The sequence below is a fragment of the Anabrus simplex genome, chromosome 7 (assembly GCF_040414725.1).
Source record: "Anabrus simplex isolate iqAnaSimp1 chromosome 7, ASM4041472v1, whole genome shotgun sequence".
NCBI lineage: Eukaryota > Metazoa > Arthropoda > Insecta > Orthoptera > Tettigoniidae > Anabrus > Anabrus simplex.
The window spans coordinates 181,347,552-181,375,228 of NC_090271.1; the positions used below are offsets into that span (position 1 = coordinate 181,347,552).

A 27,677-nucleotide genomic window follows, 5' to 3' on the forward strand; every position below is an offset into this window, starting at 1 on the left:
AACTAGTAGGGTTCTCCTCCAGTCGCCTGTGGGATTCCAGAAGGCTCCCTATTATAATCACCTTCAGGTCTAGGTTTCCTGTATTGCCGGTTAGGTTTGAGGGGGTTAGAGGTGTGGCGGTATGTCCTGTTTGAGTCAATCTATTTTCTACTGCATGAAGGATGCTTTCCCCTATTCTGCACATCTCTCTTGATGGTCGAAATCCAGTTTTCTATCTTTCCTTCAACAGCAGAAATACGGCTCCCAAGATTTCCCTCAACGGCAATTGTACGTTTTTCAAAATTTCCCTCGATATTAGAAATCCTCCCTTCAACCTGTTTTTTTACGCCGGAGACCTGGATTTCCACACCCTCCTTGAGATCCAAGATATCCCCTTCCAGCTGGCTTACTCTACTATCGATTTGGTCAACCTGTCCCAGTTTTGACCTGGTGTCCGATATCTGCTGCGTTAATCGATTGGTGACATTGCTAATTTGCAATGAATTTTTGTCATTTATGTTTGGAATTTTTTATTCTAGGCCCTGTTCTATATTATAAACTTGTGTGTACACTTGTGCTATCTGTCTGATTAAAACTGTGTTAGCTTGAGAAATTTTGCCTGAAAGTTTGCCATTTACATCTGAAATTTGATCAGCAAGTTTGTTATTATGTTCATTGAGTGCCTGGATCTTAGTCATTATGTTGGAACACATTTTGGAAATATATTAACCCCATCCTCCGATGTTTTGTCAGCATCTTCGTTGTCTTCAATGCAAAACTTTCCTGCATCTTCTCCCCTCTCCTTGAGATCTTCCCGTAGTCGCGCCTGTAGCGATTTCTTCTTCCCGTTTGTTGGGTTTCCTTTTGGTAAATTCGTTTTTGAGTGACATATTCTCTAATATGACTTGCATTTTGAACAACTGCACTCGTATTCACTCGTAAATTTTTACATCCTGTCATGGTCGCCAGTTAACATATCCACACAGGCACACACGAGATGCTGTCAGTTGGTACAATTAATTTTATTCACATATATTCACAAATTAACACACACATAACCTTAATCACAGTATCAAAACACTTCACTTTGAGAATATCAACAAGTTGCCATTATTAAAGAAAACAGCCAACATTTCGATATGGAGGTTACAACTTTGAAACACGGTTGAAAACAGATGACTACCGACTGCCTACCTCGGCATGTCAGACACGTGGTCACAGGTATTACCTTGTTACACCATAACTCTACTTCCAAACATTAACTAACTTTTTCTGTCAAGATCGTCCCCTTATATATGAGCCTGGCCAGGTTCTAGAAAGTTACATTCGCCATAAGACCTATCTGTGTCGGTGCAACGTAAAGCAACTAGAAAGTTACATTACAAAAATATATCTTCTCAAAAACTCGAGAATGCATAATACACAGATTATAATGTATAGAATATTCTCAATTGTTCTCATGCCTGTACCATTCTGGAAGTTACAGTGTGTTTCACAATTATGCATTACAATTTATATATACAGGTAAAAATAAATTACAATATTAATTCACAGGTATTTACATTAACGGAACTGATATCAATGTCTATGTACAACACGTTTCATTACATAACCTCACACACAGTACGATAATTTGAGTACATATATAATAATAATACTTGCACGACATAACCTCACACACAATACGATCATTCAACTATGCAAATAATCATAATAATACTAATAACTAAATGAATGTACACTTCACACCTGTACATACAGTAGTAGTAGTAGTAGTAGTAGTAGTAGTAGTAGTAGTAGTAGTAGTAGTAGTAGTAGTAGTAGTAGTAGTCACGTCCTAGGGCGCGAACCATGGACAATGGCTGAGTGGCCTAGTAAATGGTCCTGAGAGTCGGCATACCAGTTGCTATGGAATGGGAGTGGGCATCTCGGACATATTCTGAGTCATGGCCCTCCTTGTGCTCAGGCGGCTAGGACTATAAAATTCACCGGTGGTCCGTAACCCGCTAGAGGAGAGATCCTCACTTGGACTATGTGCAAGTAGGGTAGTATCCTGCTTCATGAATTTACCGAGCTCAGAACATTTTAAGCAAGCCTCGGACCTATGGGAGTAACGGAGTCCCACTCCCATTTGGCAGGCGAGGGACTCCTTGGAAACAACTTGGCGAATGAAATGGAATTCAATGGGAAGCTATCAATGTTAATGGAGCTTATGGAAGAAAGAAAGTAGAACTGGCTGAGTTAGCAAAGAGGATGCATCTGGATGTGCTAGGAGTAAGTGATATTCGGGTAAGGGGAGATAACGAGGAAGAGATAGGAGATTATAAATTGTACTTGATGGGTGTTAGAAAGGGAAGGGCAGAGTCTGGGGTAGGGCTCTTTATCAGCAATACCATTGCACGCAACATAGTTTCTGTTAGGCACGTAAATGAGTGAATGATGTGGGTAGATTTGTCAGTTGGAGGAATTAGGACCGGAATGGTCTCCGTTTATTCACTGTATGAGGGTGCAGGTGAGGATGTTGACAAGTTGTATGAAGCATTGGGTGACATCGTGGTCGAGGTCAACAGCAAGGATAGAATAGTGCTAATGGGTGATTTCAATGCGAGAGTTGGGAATAGAATTGAAGGATACGAAAGGGTGAATGGTAAATGTGGGGAGGATGTGGAAGCTAATGGGAATGGGAAGCATTTGCTGGACTTCTGTGCTAGTATATGTTTAGCTGTTACGAATACATTCTTCAAGCATAAGGCTATTCACCTCTACACATGGGAGGCTAGAGGTTCCAGATCCATAATAGACTATATCTTAACCGACTTCAAATTCAGGAAATCTGTTAGGAATGTACGAGTTTTCCGGGGATATTTCGATGATACAGACCACTATCTGATCTGTAGTGAACTATCTCTAGGCCTAGGGTAGAAAAAGTGAAATCTGTCTGCAAACGAATAAGGGTATAAAAAATCCACGACGAGGAAATTAGACAAAAGTACATGGATATGATTAGTGAGAAGTTTCGAACAGTGGACAGTAAGCAGGTACAGGATATAGAACGTGATTGGGTGGCATACAGGGATGCTGTAGTAGAAACAGTAAGGAAATGCCTAGGAACAACTGTGTATAAAGATGGGAAAAGGCGAACATCTTGGTGGAATGATGAAGTGAGAGCAGCTTGTAAACGTAAAAAGAAGGCTTATCAGAAATGGGTCCAAACAAGGACCGAGGCAGACAGGGATTTGTACGTAGATGAAAGAAACAAAGCGAAACAAATAGTTGTTGAATCCAAAACGAAGTCTTGGGAAGATTTTGGTAATAACCAAGAAAGGCTAGGTCAAGCAGCAGGGAAACCTTTCTGGACAGTAATAAAGAATCTTAGGAAGGGAGGGAAAAAGGAAATGAACAGTGTTTTGAGTAATTCAGGTGAACTCATAATAGATCCCAGGGAATCACTGGAGAGGTGGAGGGACTATTTTGAACATCTTCTCAGTGTAAAAGGAAATCATCATGGGGAAGAGGAAAATTATGTCGGTAAAATTCCGCTTGAGGAAAGGATGGTAAATAAACTCCATTGTCATAAAGCATCAGGAATAGATGAAATTAGACCTGAAATGGTGAAGTATAGTGGGAAGGCAGGGATGAAATGGCTTCATAGAGTAGTAAAATTAGCTTGGAGTGTTGGTAAGGTATCTTCAGATTGGACAAAAGCAGTAATTGCACCTGTCTATAAGCAAGGAAACAGGAGGGATTGCAACAACTATCGAGGTATCTCATTGACTAGTATACCAGGAAAAACATTCACTGGCATCTTGGAAGGGAGGGTGTGATCAGTCGTTGAGAGGAAGTTGGATGAAAACCAGTGTGGTTTCAGACCACAGAGAGGCTGTCAGGATCAGATTTTCAGTATGCGCCAGGTAATTGAAAAATGCTACGAGAGGAATAGGCAGTTGTGTTTATGTTTCGTAGATCTAAAGAAAGCATATGACAGGGTACCGAGGGAAAAGATGTTCACTATACTGGGGGACTATGGAATTAAAGGTAGATTATTAAAACCAATCAAAGGCATTTATGTTGACAATTGGGCTTCAGTGAGAATTGATGGTAGAATGAGTTCTTGGTTCAGGGTACTTACAGGGGTTAGACAAGGCTGCAGTCTTTCACCTTTGCTGTTCGTAGTTTACATGGATCATCTGCTGAAAGATATAAAATTGGCAGGGAGTGATTCAGTTAGGTGGAAATGTAGTGAGCAGTCTGGCCTATGCTGACGACTTGGTCTTAATGGCAGATTGTGCCGAAAGCCTGCAGTCTAATAGCTTGGAACTTGAAAAAAGGTGCAATGAGTATGGTATGAAAATTAGCCTCTCGAAGACTAAAATGATGTCAGTAGGTAAGAAATTCAACAGAATTGAATGTCAGCTTGGTGATACACAGCTAGAACAGGTCGATAATTTCAAGTATTTAGGTTGTGTGTTCTCCCAGGATGGTAATATAGTAAGTGAGATTGAATCAAGATGTTGTAAAGCTAATGCAGTGAGCTCGCAGTTGCGATCAACAGTATTCTGTAAGAAGACGAAACTACAGTAGAAGTCCGATATAGCGAGTACGACATATAACGAGAACCCTGTTATGACGACAATGTTTGCCAGTCCCTTCAAAATTCCTATATTAGACTGTGTTACATCCTTCAGTTACAGCTAGAGCACTATCACTGACGCATCTGTTATTATGAGCGATTTTTTCCGTTAAGGATATTTATGCACCCCAGCGATTATGTTGCAAGTGATCAATCTCCTTCGGTATTGTTTCCTCACTATGTCCACTAGCAAGTTCTCTTGTCGACGTTCGAAGGCGAGGTCGGAGTCGATTAGTAAAACCCGTCAACTGTTGTTCTGTAAAGAAATTTCAAAATGAAAGAGGACTTTTTTGCGTAATAAATGTGTAAATAACATGTCCGATAACAGTTGTTAACTCGTTAAAAATAAATTCCGAGGAAACGATCACTTAATTTTAATGCTTAATACTGTGATTAATTAAGGATGAAATAAACCTCAAGATATGGCTGATTTCAGATGTTACTATTTTCTTGCATCTGTTTAATTTCAGAAAGGCTATTATCATGTAAATTTATAGCGAGAAGAGTATTTTCTACTGCCACTAGGAATACCTACCGTACGTAAGCATTCACGATAAATATAGTACGGTTAAGTTAGGTTAAGTCACGCTGTTTGAATGAGAAAACTGAAATGTTTGCCACAAAATGCGATCGATCATCTTCGGTACGGTATAGTTTTCTCACTGTGTGCATTTGCGAACTCTCTTGTCAACATTCGAAAGCGATGTTGGAGTTGATTAGTCTAGTAATACCCGTCGACTGCTGTTTTCTAAAGGAAATTCAAAATGAAAAAGTATAACACGTTATTGTAATAAAAGCGTAAATAACGTGGCCGACAGCAGTTGATGATGACATTATATATGTCAAAACCGGTCCCAAAGTTGAATAAAAGGTATTTGTAACATAAACAGGTACCTAATTTTAGTGTTGAAAAGGTTGAACCTAATAGATATCTTATCGTTAGCAGTTGTTAACTCGTTAAAAATAAAGGATGAAGTAAAACAGTTTCTTAATTTTAATGTTATATGCTGAAATTAAATAAGAATGTGATACATCTCTAGATGTTGCAGAGTACATCACTGATTTCAGAGGATAGTTTATATTTTCTCCCGTCTAGTTAAATTTCGAAATGGCTATTCCCATGTAAATTTTTTTTTTTGTTATTTTTTTTGTTATTTGCTTTACGTCGCACCGACACAGATAGGTCTTATGGCGACGATGGCACAGGGAAGGGCTAGGAGTGGGAAGGAAGCGGCCGTGGCCTTAATTAAGGTACAGCCCCAGCATTTGCCTCGTGTGAAAATGGGAAACCACGGAAAACCATCTTCAGGGCTGCCGACAGTGGGGTTTGAACCCATGATCTCCCGAATACTGGATACTGGCCGCAATTAAGCGACTGCAGCTATCGAGCTCGGTCATGTAAATTTTAGCGAGGAGGTTATCATTTCTCTACATGCATTTGAAATGTGTTTTCACGATACACATAGGTTAGGTTAGGTGACACCGTTTGAGGAAGAAAACGGAAATGTTTGCCACAGAAGCTTCTGGAGTGATACCATATTTCTCCGAATCAAAGACGACAATTTTTTCCCCTCAGAGTATCATATGAAATATGAAGGATCGTCTTGCATTTGCGGCCTTGGCAATTACCGTAGTAACCACGGTGCCATCAAACCCCCCTCCCCCACCGCGCATGCACAAAAAACTCGTTGACAATAAACGACCGTCTCTTTATTATACATCGCTAGCCCGCGGCGACCGGTTGTTCAGTGCCTATGTGTAACGTAGCTGGATCTTGGGAAATAGTCGGCTCTACACAATCATTTCTCAAATCTGCAGAATGGCATAAAAAACGCGAGCCTTCGAATTCTTAGAAAGGCCATGGCTACTCAGTAGCAGAGTTACACCGCGTTCACTGTACCTTTACACTATAAATTGAGGATAATTATGTCCACCTTTTCAATACAAAAACAATGTGACGTCATTAACACATCACATATTTATTACCTTTCAAGCATTGCAAGCATTATGTGATGTGTTAATGACGTCACATTGTTTTTGTATTGAAAAGGTGGACATAATTATCCTCAATTTATAGTGTAAATCTAGATTCAATACGGACCAAAATGAAGTTCTTAACTTTAAATTCACTGTACCTGACGCTTAGTAAAATTAAGTTTTATAGATGGCAGGAATATTTTCGTGATGCATCGTCGTACTGTAAAGATACGTGGAACACGTATTACCGGCAAATTTTCAATGGGTGCTCGTCGATATTATGATGACAATTTTAAGTTAATGGATATTAAACACTCGTAAATGTAGAATAATCGTGCAGCCATAAAAAAATACGGCATAGGCCTAACTAAAGCCAATATTCGGCATTAGCGTGAAGACGAGGAGAGATTAAAAATGCGTATTGCACAAGAAAATGCATTTGTGGTCCGCAACATGGACACTCGCAGATGAAATTGTGAAGTATGTGCACAAAAAACGCAAGGGCGGAATTGCTGTACCGCGGCGCAATAAACTCGTTCGTTCCCCTTCAACGCCCGCGATTAGGCCTATACATCCCTAGCTGCTGAAGTTGTTCGAAGCCGGCAACCGAGACGTGCATGTAGTCAGTTATATTTGACGCTGAGTGAAAGTAACAGTTTTATAGTAAATAAGAATATTTTCCTGATGAATCATCGTATTGTAAGGACGCGTGAAATAGGTATTGCCAGCAAATTTTCAAGGGGTTCTCTTCGATATTATGATGCCAGTTATAAGTTAATGGTTATTAAACCCGCTGAAATAGAGAATAATTGTGCAGCCGAAAAGTTATACGCCATAACTAAAGCCAATGTTCGGCGTCTAAAAATAGTCTAAAATGTGTACTATATAAGAAAGGCATTCATATGATTTTACGTCCGACTCGTTGGCTGAACGGTCAGCGTACTGGCCTTCGGTTCAGAGGGTCCCGGGTTCGATTCCCGGCCGGGTCGGGGATTTTAACCTTCATTGGTTAATTCCAATGGCTCGGGGGCTGGGTGTTTGTGCTGTCCCCAACATTCCTGCAACTCACATACCACACATAACACTATCCTCCACCACAATAACACGCAGTTACCTACCCATGGCAGATGCCGCCCACCCTCATCGGAGGGTCTGCCTTGCAAGGGCTGCACCCGGCTAGAAATAGCCACACGAAATTATTATTATATGATTTTACAAAGCACTTTTTAAGACTGATATAAATTTTTTGAAGGAAAAGGTGAGGGCATCTTGGATTTGGAGAAATACAGTGCTATAATTTTTCAGAATGAAATTAAACATACTTTCATGTAATATCAGATTTCAAAAAATAACAAACAAGTAAGCCGAAGAGGGGATATTATCCGCGAAAATGCAAGTTTTGTGCAAGCTGACTGTCGCTTCATACTGATTTTAATGTGTATGAGGGTTCGCCGACTTTTTACAAAAAATCGGATATAACGACAATCCGTTATAGCGAGTAAATTTTTCGCTGTTATGAATTCTCGCTATAATGGACTTCTACTGTATCTTTACATTGGTCTGTTTTCAGACCAACTTTGCTTTACGGGAGCGAAAGCTGGGTGGACTCAGGATGTCTTATTCATAAGTTAGAAGTAACAGACATGAAAGTAGCAAGAATGATTGCTGGCACAAACAGGTGGGAACAATGGCAGGAGGGTACTCGGAATGAGGAGATAAAGGCTAATTTAGGTATGAACTCAATGGATGAAGCTGTACGCATAAACCGGCTTCGGTGGTGGGATCATGTGAGGCGAATGGAGGAGGATAGGTTACCTAGAAGAATAATGGACTCTGTTATGGAGGGTAAGAGAAGTAGAGGTAGACCAAGACGACGGTTAAACTCAGTTTCTAACGATTTGAAGATAAGAGGTTTAGAACTAAATGAGGCCTCAACATTAGTTGCAAATCTAGGATTGTGGCGACGTTTAGTAAATTCACAGAGGCTTGCAGACTGAACACTGAAAGGCGTAACAGTCTATAATGATAATGTATATATGTATGTATGTATTATTATTATTATTATTATTATTATTATTATTAATTATTATTATTATTATTATTATTATTATTATTATTATTATTATTATTATTATTATTATTATTATTATTATTATTGCGACAGGCCTCTGCAGCCGGCACAATTCATATCCTCGCCACAAGTTGGGGGCTTCATTCATCCCATCCCTGATCCGGTCATTGACTGGAAAACAGGTTGTAGGTTATCAATTATTATTATTATTCAAGCTCGATATCTGCGTTAGTTGCCCATGGGTGAGAGAATATTGTTTTCAAGTCATACCTGTTATCGCACTTCTGTTATCACACTTGCGTCAACATAAGGCAATTAGTATGAACGTTTGAATAGTTGCTTTAAAAAGATTGAGCGCACCGTAATGTACGGTTTGTCCCTTGCATTGAATATTTGATTAGACTTTATTTGAGTGCCAGCCCCGCAGTGTATGGTTAGTTGGCCTGCCTGTTACCTGGGGGCCCTGAGTTTGATTCCCGGCCAGGTCAGGTTTTTTTTACGTGGATCTGAGGGCTGATTCAAGGTCCACTCGGCCAACATGATTACAACTGAGGAGCTATCTGATGGTGACATAGTAACCCTGGTCTAGAAAGCCAAGAACAATGGCTGATAGGATTTGTCATGCCGACTACACGTCACCTCGTAATCTGCTGGACTTCGGGGGCTGAGCAGCGGTCACTTGGTAGGCCATGGCCCTTGTGAGCTGTTGTGCCACAGGGTTTGGATAGACTTAATTTGAATTATTATCAAATTGTAATTCACCTCCTTGTTGATACAAACCCTGTGGATACTCGCAACTGACATTGTATCTATAGGTTCCGTTGTTTCTGAGAAAAGTGTACCTGCAAAGAGCTTACAATATCATGCACTCATTTTTTTGTTGAGCTACTATACATTGAGTCTAAGAAGCATTAACATCAAGAACATCAGCCTCATGACTGAAGAAACAAAGTTCTGTCCTCTCAAAGAATGATGGTATTGCATAGTGGAAAAAAAGAAAAGGAAAAAAGAAGGCAGAAAAATTACCCATTAGACCTTTCAGTGCATATACCTAATACCATCAAAAGTCAGAAGAAATAAGAGTTAAGCAGGAGAGGCATATAAGGTTTGTTGGAGAAGCTTGACTTAAATGAGTAGTAGTAGTAGTAGTAGTAGTAGTAGTAGTAGTAGTAGTAGTAGTAGTTGTAGTTGTTGTTGTTGTTGTTGTTGAAACATTGATCACTACCTTAAATGATTATACTTTTCTCAGCCTAAAGTCGGACCATTTCTATTACGGGATAATCCCACAAACTTAGCATGCCGTTCTGATCACAACCAGTTCTCTTTCCACACAGTTAGCGCAAATAACGTTAAACGTGTGCTGTACTCTATCACTTCGAAGTGACAAGTAATGTCGGTATCTCGATAAAGTTAATTAAAAACATCTTCGGGGCTGTATTGCTAATACTGACTCACATATTCAACTACTGCCTGACCAATGGAGTATTCCTTAACATTTGGAAAGACGCACTAATAAGGCCTATCCCGAAAAACACTACCTTGGATTCTCCATCAGATTACCGCCGTGTGTCCATCCTGCCACCCCTCGCAAAAGCACTCGAACATCTGTTTCATGCACAAATCACTGTATACCTGACCCAGAATTCCCTCCTTGACCCTTTTCAATCTGGCTTTAACAAAGGACATAGTACCGTGACAGCATTACTGTGAGTTATAGACAATATCAGACAAGCGATAGACCAACGATATGTGACTGTAGCAACACTACTAAACCTAAGCAGCACCTTTGACACAATTAGCCCTGGGTTACTACTGCTGAAACTCCATAGTCTCAACTTTAATAGGACATCTTAAATTTTTTGGGCCCACTTTTATTTGTTGTTAGTGTGAACGACATAGGGGACGCATTGAAATATAGCAAGTACCATATCTATGCAGATGATCTTCAGATTTATTATCGCTCATATCCACAAGACATAGATGTAGCCTTGACAGAGTAAATTTTGACTTACGACGACTGAATGACTATTATTATTTATAAGCTTCATGTCCGTATTGATTGGTATCACTATATAGAAATAATATGAATCACCACCTTATCAATACACTATTTTATTTACTACCAAACTGGTAAATAGGGTCAATACCGGTTTCGACCCCTAAGGGGTCATCCTCAGTTGACACATATAAATATCTATAAAAACATCACATATAATAGTTAAAGTTTAAAATTGATGTGTCGTTAGTATACTGGTAAGTACATATGCATGTATTATGGAATTTATAAGTTTGTTCTATTAGAGCTATTATGTAGATTTTCTGTTTCTTTGTCACCAATTTATATTTATATTTCATTTAGATTTTTTGAATATGCACATAGCACCACATATCAATACCATTATCTAATGTATTTTAAATAGGTATCTCATACCGGTTTTAGCCCCAAAGTTTTATTTTAACAAGACTTTTATATGTCTAACAAAATAAAGTGTCAAGACACAATTCTATTTTAAGACTGAAAACGGGAATAAGAGGTGCTACAAACTTATATATTAATATTAAGGATTCATGTTAACTAGGTATTACATACCAATATTTTAATCATAAGAATTCAAACCAACAAGGTCATTATGTATTTAACTGAACTAAACAAGTGAATCAGTAAACCTTACAACCACTACATGAAATGTAATCAGGATACTGAAAATTCAAATAGTACATCTTTAACACCCTACATTGTACCTAATATCACCATATATGTGCAAATGTAATAATTTTACCCCATATTATGTAAAACAAAAATTGTAAAATAGAATAGCATGTACCTCTCAGCAAATGTACATATTCAATCCACTAGCATTTTGTCAAATGGATGAACCACATCCAATACAATACTTTTGATAATGTTTACAAAGAAACAGAGAATCTACATAATAGCTCTAATAGAACAAACTTATAAATTCCATAATACATGCATATGTACTTACCAGTATACTAACGACACATCAATTTTAAACTTTAACTATTATATGTGATGTTTTTATAGATATTTATATGTGTCAACTGAGGATGACCCCTTAGGGGTCGAAACCGGTATTGACCCTATTTACCAGTTTGGTAGTAAATAAAATAGTGTATTGGTAAGGTGGTGATTCATATTATTTCTATATAGACTGAATGACTATGCGAAAAATAACAGCTTGTTAATAAATCCCAATAAAACTCAGGCTATTGTATTTGGTACCAAAAGAAACCTTAACTTGTTAAAAAGGAGACATGTACCCCAATTATTTTAAGTAATATTGTTGTGCTCTATTGTACGTCAGTAAGAAACTTAGACATTATAATTACCGAGACACTAAATTGGACTGAACAAGTTACAAATACATGCCGTAAAGTGCAGAAATCCCTTTTTCCTCTCAAACGCTACTCTACTATATTTCCAAAACATCTTAAAATACAACTGGTAAAATCCCTAATCTTACCAATTCTAGACTACTGCGACACTGTACTTACGGACATATCTCAAGACAGTAACAAGATGCTTGAACGGAGTTTAAACACCTGTATTCGATTCATATTTAAGCTGCGATATGATTCTCACATTTCACCTTATTACAGGGAGTTGTCATGGCTTCGTGTTCATGAGCGTTGCAGTCTCCATATGTTGTCCCTTCTGCATGGAGTTCTAAACTCAGGTGTACCGAATTATCTCTCATCAAAATTTAATTACCTCTCCTCCTATCATACCTACGATACACGATCTGGCTCCTGTTTAACAATATCTCTGTCACTCCAGGACCTACAACCGCTCCTTTGTAGTCACTGCTGCGAGGCTATGGAATACCCTACCTGCTACCATTAGGGATTTATTTAATATGAATTGCCGAAATCACTGAATACTTCTGACTGTTTGATGTGTGCAGTGTGAATGAGTGCATGAATGAGCTTATTTTAATAAAAATTAGAAATATATTTGCTAGTTATAGGTTATTATTGTGTTTCCGTCTTATATTATCACTAGTGTTAGTTTTATAATTATTATCATGTTCATTTATATTGTCATGTTGTACATTCTATAATCGTTTCTTTTATTACTCTATCCATATTTTGTATTAGTACTATATTATTTTAAAAAGATTTGTTGTATTTAAAGATGATATGTATGTTAATTATTTTAAATATTGTGGTTAAGTATAAGAGAGGGCCTTGAGCCCTAACTTCGCCATGAATAAAGGCGAATTACTTACTTACTACGTACACAACAACACTTAGCTGTACTCGTACATTCCTCTTGTAGCTTAAAAACACAAGTGAAGCCTTTAATTCTTCCTGGGGATTACCTACTGTTCAACATCTGTAACAGTTTGTTAGTCTTTGCCCTTATTGCTTGTCTGGTAACCTTTTTGGATGACAGTATACTATTTGATGCATTTTTAATCTTTTTTTCACCTGTTTTGTACAGTTGCAGAGAAGGCACCACTACAATGCACGAGGTCCTGAGTCTTCTCACAAAACGGATGCCATTGAAGAGTTGAAGAATGCCTTTGAATTGGCTGAGCGAGCCAGTCCAGGAATCAGTGAGCTTTTTGTAAGAGAGATGGTCCAGAAATTGTTACCGACTGTCACTGAAACAAGGATAAAAGGAGTTATGGACAAAATATCTAGGTTTGTTTCTTTATACATACAAGAAATGTAACATGTTACTACAGTCTGATATTCATAATAAAGAACATGACAGATATGGTGCGAGAGTAAAACAGCTGAGTTGCATTGTGATACCAGCTCAGGTGATTTGAGAGCTCTGCTGGTCCACAACATGAACACATTTGAATGTGCGTATTGTTTCAATTAATAAATGATCATCACTCAAAGTACATTGATATATCATCATCATAGATTCCCTCCAGCGTGACAGGTAGGGTGATGTTGAACGAGCCTTTGCCATCGTTGTCTGTCCAGAAATACCTCGTCTCTCATCACTGACTCCCAGTTCCCTCATCTTTTCTCTACATTGTCTCTCAGTTGGTGTAGCCACCTCTGTCTAGGTCTTCCCATATTCTTTCAGTCGTTCTTTCTAGGCATGAATGTGGTGTTCTTGTGCCAGGCATTCACTTTACATGTCCCTACCATGTTAGTCTCAAAGTCCTTAGCTTTTCTTCTATCAAGTCCACTTCCAGTTCCTTACATGGTCCTTGCATGTTTTTTTGGAGTTTAGTTCTTAGGAACTTCATTTCACATGCTTGCAATTTACTAACTTCTCTCTCTCTTTCAGGGTACAATACAGCGATATAAATTTATATAATCAATCATAACGGCAGTTCAGTGTGGAAAGAGGGAGCAATAGAAAGAGGAGGCCAAGGACAAACATGAAAACACAAAAGGACAATGACAATCCCCACAGCTTCCTACACTGCAGTCTTCAAATAGGTTCTCTTCTTATCAGTCCCAATTCTTCTACATATATCTCATCTCAGCTCCTGACGAGCTTGTTCCTGCTTCCCAGCTTCGTCAGGAGGGAGGGCATCAGCTTTCAGGGAGGGGCCATTGTGACAGATCTTCAGTCTTGATGTGGGAAGTGTGGTATAAAAGAAGAGCTGGATAAGGGAAAACAGAAGAAACATAAGATTGTGTTCATCTTATTGTGTTCCTTTTCATATTTCTATCATTCTATATACAATATGAGTTGACACTTGTTTGTCACCATAGTGCACTTGCTATGGGACGATCGTGTCAGCTTGGAGGTCCACGTTTAAATCCCTCCCCGGGTGAAGTTTTGTATTGTATTGTATTGAATAGGTGGTTTTATAAATATTATTATAATATTTGTGATATACATCATCTTCAATACGGAACAAGAATGAGATTAGTTACTTTGATTCTCTCTAGCATATTCAAAAAATACACTAGTGGATAAATCTACAGCTTACTGCCACGATTGAGATCCACAAGAAGCACCCGCCTCCCTGCTGGGCTGGTTGAAAATCTGATCACGTTTCCAGATTGACTATTGTCACTACCTGTTTACAGAACACACATGGCTCAAAGCAACCCCAAATACAACATTTACTCATTAACATCACACACCTCGCACCTTTTTTTTTTTTTTTTGGTATACATAGTCCTTCATAGAACACATGATGTGTAGGAGTAAAGCTTTCTTTATAATGAACTAACCATTTAATAAAGAAGTTGTATCTCATAGAGGTAGATGTTGTAGGATTATTGAGTCTCTGTACTCAGAAAGCATATTACTAATTTTACCCTGTGGCAAGGAACATTGTTTAAAACCGTACATACAATGCAATAGAACCATTCACTTTTATTTCTTATATCTTTTATTTGGAAATCAAGACTAAAATAACTCTTGCATGGAGAGCAAATCCTTGGCCTTCCTTTACGAACAGCCACCCTTACATGTAGCAGTAGATATTCTCAAATAACAAAAAATGTAAAAAGTTGTTTTCTTAACAACAAGAATACAGGGAGCATTTCAGCGATGAAGAACTTATGTAATTTTCTTCTACACAGACAGAAATTACATATTAATTACTGTACTTATTTTAATAAGTAGTCATTTTAAAGTGTCCATGTAATACCATCAGCACACGCTGGCAACTCTTTTTGCATAACAGCCAATAGGATCAAATGAGGGAGCATTCTATTCACCCCTACCAAATCTGTCATGTTCTTTTGTACAAATGTTGAACTATATTAAAAATTATAAGAATGACTGTTGAATGCATACCAAGAACTGAAAGTAAAACTCATTTGTTTAAGTTTTGTCTTCTGAGAATATTACTAATCCTGCCAAGTATAGATTTCGTCAATGCATTTCTTTACAGTACTGGTGTCAGTCCTCCCGACGAGTTTTGTAATTATTAATTAGTGATTGTCTTGATGTTTTGCTTTTAGGATAACTTTGTTATGTACTATAGATTTTCAGTCAGAGCCTCTTACTTTTGTTGGTAGTGAAAGAGATTTGCTGGTACATCTTAACTCATCCCAATTGGCGTGACTACCCTGCATCCGCTTGATATCTGAATTATCTGGACTGCCTTCCTAAATATTTTCACACCTCTATGCCTAATAGCCTCCATTATATTCAGGAGTGCTATACAGGGTTATTCTAAATTAGTTACCTGAAAGTATCATTGAATAATTATTTCAAAATTATTGTTTGAAATTTCTTCAGATATTTACCAAACCTCACGCCGTTTTAAGAAACATACTTCTCTTGCACCATTTCATCAAGCTTTCAGTCTAGCCGGCAGAGTTCCCTCCACAGACTCTTCTCACATGTTTAGTGGGTTACATGAAGCAGTCACCTTTGAGGTGTACAGTGGTGTGGAGCATGTACATTGTTGTCTGTAATACACTGGAACCTCGATTCTCCGTTTTTGGAGGGACCACAGAAAAAAAAGGTACAACACGGGAAAACGGAAAATCCGGGAATGAATGAACCTTCAACAATTTGGCTAAACATTACAAAAATGAAATATGTATACTTATAATCTTACAAACGCGCCTAAACCAAACCAAAATTACAGCCCCATGGGCCTTCCGACTACCAAGCGACCCCCCTCGGCCCGAAGACCTGCAGATTACGAGGTGACGCATGTCAGTGTGGCGAATCCTCTTGGCCGTCATTCCTGGCTCTCTAGATCGCGGTCGTCATATCACCATTAAATAGCTGCACAGTTAAAGTTAATCGTAGAATAACAACTCGGAAAAGGCCCTCACATCCAGGTAAAAATGCCTGACCAGGACAGTGATCGAACCCGGGCCCTCCGGGTGAGAGGCAGGCAAGTTAGACCGCGGGGCTAGCTTGAAACGTTAATTGCCGGCACGCGACTTAAAAATCTCGAAACTTTACTCTCAGTTTTACCGGGGAAACTTAGTCATATTCCTCTGAAAACTTCTTTCAGTTTAGCAACTTTGATCAGCCAAACTCTTTGAGAAATCTAATACCCGTAACACCAAGCCAAACAACAATCGACCACAGGTAGATTTCATTCTCTAATCTAACAAAATAAAGTACATTAGATACAAAAGCGTCCAGCATGATGGCAAAATTCTATTTTTAAATCTTCCATTGTAATTTGGTCACCAGTATACTGTTCCTACTCAGTTTATGGAAATCTTGTACCACGTAAATTAGGCTTAGACTACATTGACTTTTAAAGGTTATGTTGAACTCGAGAATATGTTCGAAAGTATCAATCCTCAAGTTCTCGAATGCATTCTGCCCGTCACTAATAACAATCAATCCCACTATCGGCAGCCCTGAAAATGGTTTTCCGTGGTTTCCCATTTTCACACCAGGCAAATGCTGGGGCTGTACCTTAATTAAGGCCACGGCTGCTTCCTTCCAACTCCTAGGCCTTTCCTATCCCATCGTCGCCATAAGACCTATCTGTGTCGGTGCAACGTAAAGCCCATAGCAAAAAATCAAATTGGAAAGAGAAAATGTATCATTAACACTTCCGAAATTACGATTATTCGCGACCTTGAGCTCAGCTGGAAAGCGCGTCCGCCGTATAAATACAAGTCGGTACGAGTGCGAAATGATAAAGTTTTTAAATGTAACGTGCACATATAAAACGACCGCGGCTTTTATAACATTTTAACAAAAAAACGTGAAATTCCCAGTCTTATATTAGGACGAAAAGAGGTATAAGCAATCCCAAAACCTCCCATGGCTTTATGTATGGAAGGTGCAAAATCTGTTCTGGTCTCGATAACATAACCGTATACGAGAATATTAAAATACTAAATTTGTGTTACTTAAGAAGGAGCAGTTTCGATTCCTGCCTGAAAGCCCATTGACTATATAGTGCCCTGAGGGAAATGCCGAAAACCTGTTCGCTGATACATTCGAAAAAAAGTAAAAAAAAATAAACATCTAACCCTGAACATAATGTAGACATTTTGCAAGTACGAACATTTAACGAAAGTCATTCTGTCTTCAAATAGAGCTATCGAAGTGCGCTCTGTCTCCTTCCAATTGTCATGGGCACTCTCTGCTTTATGATTTCCGAGGATTCTCCAAACAATACTACCCGAATGCTATGTTAAGGTGATCCCTTATGCAAGTTCACCGCCGATCGCTTTTCCAGTACAGTACTTCGTCAAATTACCACAATGACGGGACGTCAACACCAAGATCCGCAAGTATGCCGTAGCCGTCCTTTCGGACGATACAGTTTCTTGAAAAACCGTGTGATCGAGGATTTAGCGTTGATGGGACTGAAATTTCTGGACGGTTGATCCGGGAAATCGTTTCTTCGAGGAACAGATAATGCAGGATTTTTACAACATGATTTAATTAGGATGCTCGCGGGACCACGTAATTTGAACGAATAATACGGGAAAACGTAGTTTCCGGGAACGTATAATCGAGGTTCTACTGTACTACAAAACGCAATCTCAAATTTCCCTATGAAATCGTTTCAGAGCAGAGTATCAGAAAGCTCTGTCATAGGTAAAGGCTATCAAAACATAGTATGATAGATTTGGGAAAGGCGTTGTGTGGCACACTGAGAGAAAGAGCATGGGCATCCCCTAGTAGCAGACTACATTGTGGAAGCCATAAGATGAATGTAGGCACAAATCCAAAAAAGCCTACAATTAGAGCAAATTTGGAAATGGCCATTCCGCAGCCTACAGTATGGAACCTTTTATGATTATGAATGCTGTGTTACAAGTTGCAACTGGTTCAGGCATCGAGTGATGATAATAGGTAGAGAAGGTTTGAGTTCCGTGTGGAAGCCACAGTAAACAGTGAACAAATCTTCTGATTATGTCAATGTGGATTTTGGAGATCAATAACATAAAATAATTCTGTTTTGGGAGTTATTTAATGTTATTTTCAGGTAACTAATTTAGAATAACCCCATTATATTTCCCCATTTCAGTACATAAGTACACAGTAGTCAATCTTATACAAAATTTTCACATTTCATTATTACAACAGAGATTAAGGAACACCTTCATTTAGTCATTCAGTCACTATTATGGGGGATTATATGAACTTGGTCTCAGTAGTTACATAAGGAGAATTACATTGAGAATAATATACTGTCCATTGAAATAGCCTGCCTTCTGGCCATGATCATTCAGGCATCAAGTCTGTATGGTCCGACACTATGGTTAGCCAGTTTGAGTCCCATTGGTAAAAAATAAAAATAAGTCATCAACAAAATGTTGGCCAGCAGGGTAAGAGAGATGGTGGTATACAATATCTAATCACTATATTGCATGCCAAAAGCTCAGACTCAGTTCCAAACCTCTGCAGTATTCATATGGAGTGAGGGCACATCACACTGTTGATGGTGATTTGTCTGTCGGATAGGGACATTCACCCTTGAGCAAACCTGTGGTGATATTCGACAGGAGACGGCAATGCGCTGGCACCGGCTTTCCCCCTCTCCCGTCATTCATTTCATCTCATTAACTTGTCCGATGAGATTGAAATCCGGTTGGAAAAGCTCAGTACGAAGATTCATCTCACTTCATACCCGACGTGTGGAAAAATGGGACAAGGGATGGATATACATACAGACTATCTACTGAAATATATATATATATATCATGGTAGTTCTCTAAAGTGACTGTTGACAGTTCCCTTATAATTTGTAACCAGGTGGTCACTAAACAATGAGCAATGATTGTTGTGAAAGTAGTTGCATGACAGCTAAAATAATAGCATTGTAATGTTTGACATGCAGGGTGTAACAATAAAGTATGGCCAGACTTTTAGCCAACATTCCTCACTTGTAGAAGAAAATCATGGGAAACACATAGAAACAGAACGTACCAGAACGCCACATGAAACACTTTCTTACATGAAATGTTCAAAATACCGGGCGAGATGGCCGTGCGGTTAGGAGCATGCAGCTGTGAACTTGCATCCGGGAGATAGTGGGTTAGAACCCCACTGTTGGCAGCCCTGAAGATGGTTTTCCGTGGTTTCCCATTTTCACACCAGGCAAATGCTTTGGGCTGTACCTTAATTAAGGCCACGGCCGCTTCCTTCCCACTCCTAGCCCTTTCCTATCCCATCGTCACCGTAATACCTATCTGTGTCTGTGCGACGTAAAGCAAAAAAAAAAAAAAAAAAGAAAGAAAGAAAGAAAGAAAGAAAAATTCAAAATGCCCTCTGTTAGCATTGATACATGCATCAACCTCTCATTGCATTGATTCCCAGTACAATATGCAAAGAGTCTTGGTGCCCACAACGTGTGCAGGCTTAATATGAAATACAGAAGGCAGTGATTTTAAAAGAAGGAAACTAACATATATGGTCACTAGATAGTGCACAGGTTAGTAATAGTCGGCTATATTCGCCAATCTGCCAGTAGGTGACTTATGAATGTGACTGGAAGGACAGGTACGTTTTACTACGCTATGGGTGGGAGAGGGTTAAATAGTTGTAAGAAGTATCTTGATCCAGTTTCAAGTGTTCACATGTATGTGCATGTTGGGTATTCAGCCCGAAGGCTGGTTTGATCCTCTGCAGCTCCGCCAACAGCTGTCATAAATAGCCTAGGTGTTAATGAAGAGGCGAACTAGGGAAATGAGGAGTGAGGTAGTTTTCCGTTGCTTTCCTTACTGAGCCAGCTGTTGCTATTACATATCAGTCTGCCAAGCCCACTGAAATACATGCACCAATCGACCCTATGAGTGATATTTTCACACCATTCATAACAGGGACTGGATGCATAAGGAATGGTATTGCTAGCATCACTCATACCTCAGTCACTTTCATATTGTCAAAGCCAAGGATGAGACTGAGACCGGTCAATGAAGGTAACAATTTGATATAGCCCATACTAGAAGACATAGTGCACTGTAAACACTACATCTTGCTAGCAAAGGCATAGTGTTCACATATCTTGTTATAAATGAACACATTCTTTAAAAACAACAAATAAAATGTATACTATCCTAAATGCCCACTATCACAAATGAGAAAAATTTTCTAACAAAGACCAGGAAAGAAGTGGAATTTTTTTTGGGATCTCCTAGAACAGACAATAAATCAAATAAATACAAACAATGTTAAGATTCTATTAGGGGATTTCAATGCCCAACTGGGAAAGGAAAAACTATACCGAGATATAATTGGAAAATGGGCTCCACACAAATTTACAAATAAGAATGGTCAAAGACGTGTTGAATTATGCAGAGAACAACCTCATTTCCAAATCCGCATACTTCAAAAGAAGACTGAACAAACTTAAAAGTTGGAAACACCCTGACTGGAGAAAAGGGGAATGGCAGCTGGATCATGTGTGTATGGACAAATCCTTTCATAGAGAAATTTACAATGTTCAAAGTGCTGAAAGGAATAGACACCAGTTCAGACCACTACATAGTCAAAATCAAAATTAAATTCACACCATTAAAGAAGAAATCAAAAAACAATAAAGGAAAAAGGAATTACGATCCACACCAATTAATCGAAAATGACAAATATCAAGAAGTCACACAGACCATAAAATTAAAAGATTATCTAGAAGAAATTATACCAATTCTCAAACAACGGGCTTAAAATTTAGCCCCCTTAAATCTAAAAAAAAAAAAAAAAAACATGCTTGGTGGACACCAGAATGTGACAAATGTCATGAAGAAAGACACCAGGCATGGTTAAAATTTCAAATTCATAAAACAGAAGAAAATGCCATCAATCTCAAAAATATTAGGGTAAAATTCACTCAAACTATTAGAAAAATTAAGAGACAATTTTAGAAAGATATAATCACCTCAATAGAAGAAAACCATAAAACCAATTCTAGAGACTACCATAAAATCTTTGGTAGACAACTAAAGAAATTCAACTCTCCTACATTAATGTTGAAAAGATGGAAAAATGGCGCATAGTAATAAGGAAAATACTGAAATTATGGCAAAAGCATTCAATAATCTTTTGAACTGTGAAGAGCCCGAAGAACTTTTAAAAATTAACACAAACACCACAGTAAAAACCAAACCTGAATACCTAAACCCCGAAACATTCCAAGAGGTGGAAACAGTCGAGGAGATGAACAACTACAAGGCATGCAGAGAAAATCAAGTTTTTGCAGAAATGTGGAAATGTGCCAGTGACATATTTCAAATCTCCCTACACATGGCTCTATCGAAAATATGGACAACAGAACATTTTCCCGAACACTGGACTACAGCTATCATCCACCCGCTTCACAAAAAAGGAGATAACAGCTGTCCAGATAACTACAGAGGTATATGATACAGATGTTGATTCCCATAGGGAACCTGAAATATTTGTCCCGAAAGAGTAAATTTATAATACCAGTGTAAATGGTGCGTTATTGGACATTATAAATTTTCCAGCTAACTCATTCCTGGTTGCCAGTGTGGATGTGCTATTTATCAACTGATGAGACCAACTTAGCACACACGCAAACACAATTTGTGTGGCACACAACACAACATACTAACATATTTTATAATTCCGTTTTAATAAAAAAGTATGTTACAATTAATTCTGTGAGCATATTTTCTACAAATTTTATTAGGACCGGGCAAGTTGGCCATTCAGTTAAGGGCGCGCAGCTGTGAGCCTGCATCCAGGAGATAGTGGGTTCGAGCCCCACTGTCGGTAACCCTGAAGATGGTTTTCCGTGGTTTCCCATTTTCACACCAGGCAAATTAAGGCCACGGTCGCTTCCATCTCCTAGCCCTTTCCTAGCCCATTGTCGCCATAAGACCTATCTGTGTCGGTGCGACGTAAAACCAAAAGAAAAAATTATTAGGTTTGAGCAGAGTCTCTGTGGCTCAGACGGCAGCACGCCGGCATCTTACCACTCAGTTCCGGCGTTCAAATTCTGGTCACTCCATGTGACACTTGTGCTGGACAAAATGGAGGTGGGGCAGGATTTTCTCCGGGTACTCCTGTTTTCCCTGCCATCTTTCATTCCAGTAACACTCTCCAGTATCATTTCATTTCATCTGTCAGTCATTAATCATTGCCCCAGGTGAATGCGGCGCAATTCCTATCCTTCAATTTAAGATATTACTAAAATTTATTAGGATCAACCTATTCAATACAATAGAATTTACAAAATTAGGACTTACATCCTATTAAATTAAAATTTGAAGGGACATGTTTCGCCCTTTAAAAGGGCATCATCAGCCTTTTTACACTCAGGATCCTGATTGTTATGGTAAAAAATTCGAACTACATAAAATAAGAAATGAAACATGAAACACAAAATCCTAGGTATACAAAATGATGCGTATTATATATCTAGATAATATGTGTGTAAGTTTTAAATCCATTCAATGATATTTGTTCAATTGGTAACAAGAAATATATTTTCCCAGGTAGTCGAGCAGTGTCACCATCACTCACCAAATCACCTATGTCTTCAAAATCAAAACTATCACTTTCATCCAGCCAGACATGCAGTCTTTTAGCCGATGACTTCCATGAGCCATATTATAACTAGAGGGCGGATTCGTATGCACTAAAAACGGCAAAATATGCATGCATCTATGCACTAAAAAACAGCACTATATGCACTCATTTATGCACTACTGCATACTCGCAAAATACTTGGTTCTCCAAATATCAACTGCTGAAGCAGAATACTTTTAGCTGTTTTTTGTATTGGCATGATTTCTAGTGGTTACTGTTCTTCATACTACAAAGAAATAATAATAATAATAATAATAATAATAATTATTATTTATTTATTTACATATTTTACGCCCACATTGGAGCACTGAAATCAATACATTTGAGTTAATTTCTTCTTCTTCTTCTCCCAGAACTTTTTCATCCTCTCCGACCTGGAAGCCCTTTGTGTGTCCGATATAGTATATTGTTTCCGTTCAACTGCTTTTAGTTTGAGACTTATGCTTTTGTTCTTCAAAATCCTCTTCTCTTTTCTGTCTTTGATTTGTTGCCGAGTTATACCCAATTCTTCCAAATCGTCCTGAACTTCTTTGAACCAATTATTATTGATTTTATTCTTCAAAAAGTAATCGAATAGTTGTTTCAATATCCTGGTGTCTGCTAATCTTGATATGTGACAGAAAAAGGAAATTCTTCTTTTACGCATTGTAGATATTATTGATTCACATTCACGATAGACAATGTTGTTAGGCAACAATCTCCACTGTCCATCAACTTGGTGTTTTTTATTAATAATTGTTCTAAGAATTCTTCTCTCAGTTTTCTGTAATTTGTCTGTTGTAGATTTTACATTTAATTTGAATAAAGTTTCACTAGCATAGGTTGCCTCTGGTTTAACTATGGAATTATAGTGTTTCAGCTTAGCGTTTATCGAAAGAGATTTTTTTTTATAGGTTGGCCAGGTAAGTCTTTGTGCTTGTTTAAATTTAGTTGTTCTGTGTTCTATTGCTTCTTTTTCATTTGTGTTCCATGTTATTATTTCCCCAAGATATTAGAATTTCTGAACAATTTTAATCTCTTTATTACTGTTCAGCTGAATAACTGGTAAATCAACTTTAAAAGTTGGCATCATTTCTGTTTTTTCAAATGAAATTTGTAATCCCATTTTTTTAGCTATAATTTCTAGTTGTTCAATTTGAAATTTAGCCTCTTCTATTGTATTTGCAAGTAATGCTAAATCGTCCGCAAAAGCAAGGCAGTTGAGTTTAATATTTCTACCGATCTTGATAGTTGGTTGGCATTTCTTGTTCCATTCACGCATAACCTTCTCCAATGCACAATTAAATAACAATAATAATAATAATAATGGTGTGTGGCCTCCAGAGAGGTCTTTCGAGTTGACGCCGTTATAGGTGACCTGCGCATCTGTGAGGTTGGGTCCCTATCTAGGATGATTTCTAATACTTAAGACAACACACACACACACACACACACACGCACACACAGCCCCTGAGTCACTGGAATTAACCAGTTAAGATTAAAATCCCAGACTCTGCTGGGAATCAAACCCAGGACCCCCTGGACGAAAGGCCAGCATGCTAACCATTTAGCTATGGAGCCAAACAACAAAGAAATGAAAGTATAGGTTATAGATTCATCATAGCGGCGATTCCGGCAAGTTCAGATGCACTAAACAGGCTTGCCAACATCAGCACATTATCTACAGATACTGGATAACATGAAACTGTAAAGATCAGAGCTACAAAATATTCGTCTGGACTGGTTAAGTGCTGCTAGTGATAATACCGCAGGAACAAAGAAAATAGTGGTATTATTTAGTTTAGGTTGATCCCTGCCAAACTCGAGGAAGGATCTCTCCCCTCCACTTCTTCAGGTCTCATAAAACATTTTCTGTGATTCTAACATCTGAAAGGCCACCGGAAAAAAAAAAAAATTATACACTGTCAAGCTCTTTTTTGCTATTCGCTTTACGTCGCACCGACACAGATGGGTCTTATGGCGACAGTGGGATAGGAAAGGCCTAAGAAGTGGAAGGAAGCAGCCGTGGCCTTAATTAAGGTACAGCCCCGTCATTTACCTGGTGTGAAAAGTCAAGCTGTGAAGGATTAGTGACAGTTGCTATGGTTATTATAAACAAGTCTTTTATATTCTTTGAAGATTGAAGTTTCCTTATACGGTGAATATTTTAAAATTATTATATTTTATACACTTTATATGTATTTTATCTATATCATGAAGAACTTGGCACATTACCTATTTGTTATTGTTCTGTATATTATCTAAAATTAACTTTATGTGGAATACATAACCTCTCCTGGCATTGAAAAGGACAGTGAAATGGACAAAGATTGGAAGAAGAAAAATACTTTTAGATGTGCTACCTGGAATGTACAAGGTATCTCACACAAAGATGACCAGCTGGATGACATTCTCGCAAAAAAAGACATTTTAATTGCGGCAATTTCAGAAACAAAAAGAAAGCTTCAGGGATCAAAAGAGACAGTAAATTATTTACAGTTTTACAGTGGGGTTGACAGAGATACTAGAGCACAGGCGGGTGTACTGCTCATGGTACACAAAAGATTAAGATCAACAATTGATAACTACACTTTTTGGAATGAAAGGATTATCCAATTAAGACTAAAACTATTCAGGGGTTATCTTACAGTTATAGGGGTATACGCTCCAGTGGAGGGCAATTCAAACGAAAGTGATGGGTTCTATAATGATCTGCAAAAGATAGTCAATAAAAGTAACAAACAAGATATGCTACTATTACTGGGAGACTTCAATGCCAGAGTTGGTAATGAGAAAATTCAGAATCACATCGGAACCCACGGAGAAACAACCCGTAATAACAATGGACCGAAATTAATAGATTTCACTGTCTTCAATCAGTTAAAGATTATGAACACAATGTTCCCACACAAGGACACCCACAAGTATACGTGGTCTGCACGAAATCAGAAATCGATTATAGATTATATAATTTGTAATAGTAAATTGGCAGATTTAGTCTTCGATACAAGAGTCTATCGAGGCCCTGAATTGGAAACTGATCACTATCTATTAGTAGCACCTATTCGTCTGAGGCCTAGATGGTATAAAAGAAACACACAAACAACACAAGAAATTAAAACTTCTTATAAGGTTAACCTATTAAGAGACCCCAGTATAAAATGGCTGTACCAGAACAGACTTAACGAACTTACACAGATGACACCAGTTAGTGACAATGTGGAAATGGAGTGGTCTAATTTGTGTTCAATTTTAAAGCAGTCTGCTTTTGAGAGTTTGGGAGTTAAGAAAAAATGGCAGAGGAAAAAGGGTTTAAGAATCTGGGATGAAGAGATTGAAAAGGTTATTTCAGACAAAAGAAATGCTTATAAAAATTTTTTGTCAACTGGCAAATTAGAAGATAAAATAGAGCATCACCACAAGAGAGCAATAGCAAAAAGGGAAGTGCGGAAAAAGCACATAAAGAGTTGGGAAAACTTTGTTTCACAACTGGAGACTGATATAACAAGACCACAACCACAGACCTATAAAATACTCAAGAAACTAAATAATGATGTAAAAGAAGACATACGCATTAATGCAATACCTCTAACGGAGTGCCTCATTTATTTTTGGAACCTTTGGAGAGGTTCAAATATTGAGCCATTTCTTCTGCCAACATCTCTTAACAAGTCTTCGGAAATCATTACACTCGAAGAACTGGAGCTAATACTCAGAAAACTTAGAAATGGAAAAGCATCTGGAGAAGATTCAATAAATGCAGAATTATTCAAGTATTCCAGTGACATCTTCAAGCAAAGATTTCTCAAATTCATCAATTTAATTTGGAATGGCAACAGACCCCAGAGAATTGGCAAAAAGCTATAGTTATTCCTCTTCATAAGAAGGGCAGTGTGAAAGATTGTGGAAATTACAGAGGGATAAGTATACTCAACTCAGGTTACAAAATTTACTCAAATATTGTCAGAGAAAAATTATTCAGGTATTATGAAAATGTGATTGGAAATGAACAACATGGATTTCGAAAGGGACGCTCGTGTGCTGATGCTTACTTTACCTTGAAAATCTTAGTCGAAAAACGCAGGGAATTTAACTTGGAAACACATAGCATTTGTTGATTTTAAGAAAGCCTTTGACCTAGTTAATAGGAACAGACTTCTTAATATCTTAGCAGAAGATAATGTCCCACAACAGTTAATAGATAACATATACAACATGTACAGTGACAACCTTATTGCAATAAAGTTAGGTAATCATCAGACTGAATGGAAACCGATCAGCAGAGGTGTGAGACAAGGTTGTGGACTTTCTCCTTTGTTGTTCATAATCTATATGAACAACATAATACAGGAATGGAGGCATGAAAGGCATGGATCAATCCCAGTCAGCAGATATCTCACACATCTAGATGCCATACTCTTTGCTGATGATGTTGCATTGGTAGCATCATCAGAAGATGATCTTCAGTGGTCAGTATTTAATCTCCAGAAAGTCTCTTCAAAATTCGACATGATCATTTCACCACAAAAGAGCAAAATAATGGCCTTTAAGGGGAAGGACCCTATCCCAAGTAAAATCTGTTTAGATAATAAAATTTT

At 38.1% G+C, this 27,677-nt stretch overlaps 1 protein-coding gene across 1 annotated transcript in view; it reads left to right on the forward strand.

Annotated features, from left to right (window-relative positions):
- Positions 1–27,677, forward strand: part of GckIII (Germinal centre kinase III) — a 488,327-nt gene that overhangs the window by 450,638 nt on the left and 10,012 nt on the right. The window contains exon 9 of the mRNA XM_067151485.2: positions 13,123–13,325. Within this exon, the coding sequence (XP_067007586.1) occupies positions 13,123–13,325 (203 nt within the window). The remainder of the gene's footprint in view (positions 1–13,122; positions 13,326–27,677) is intronic.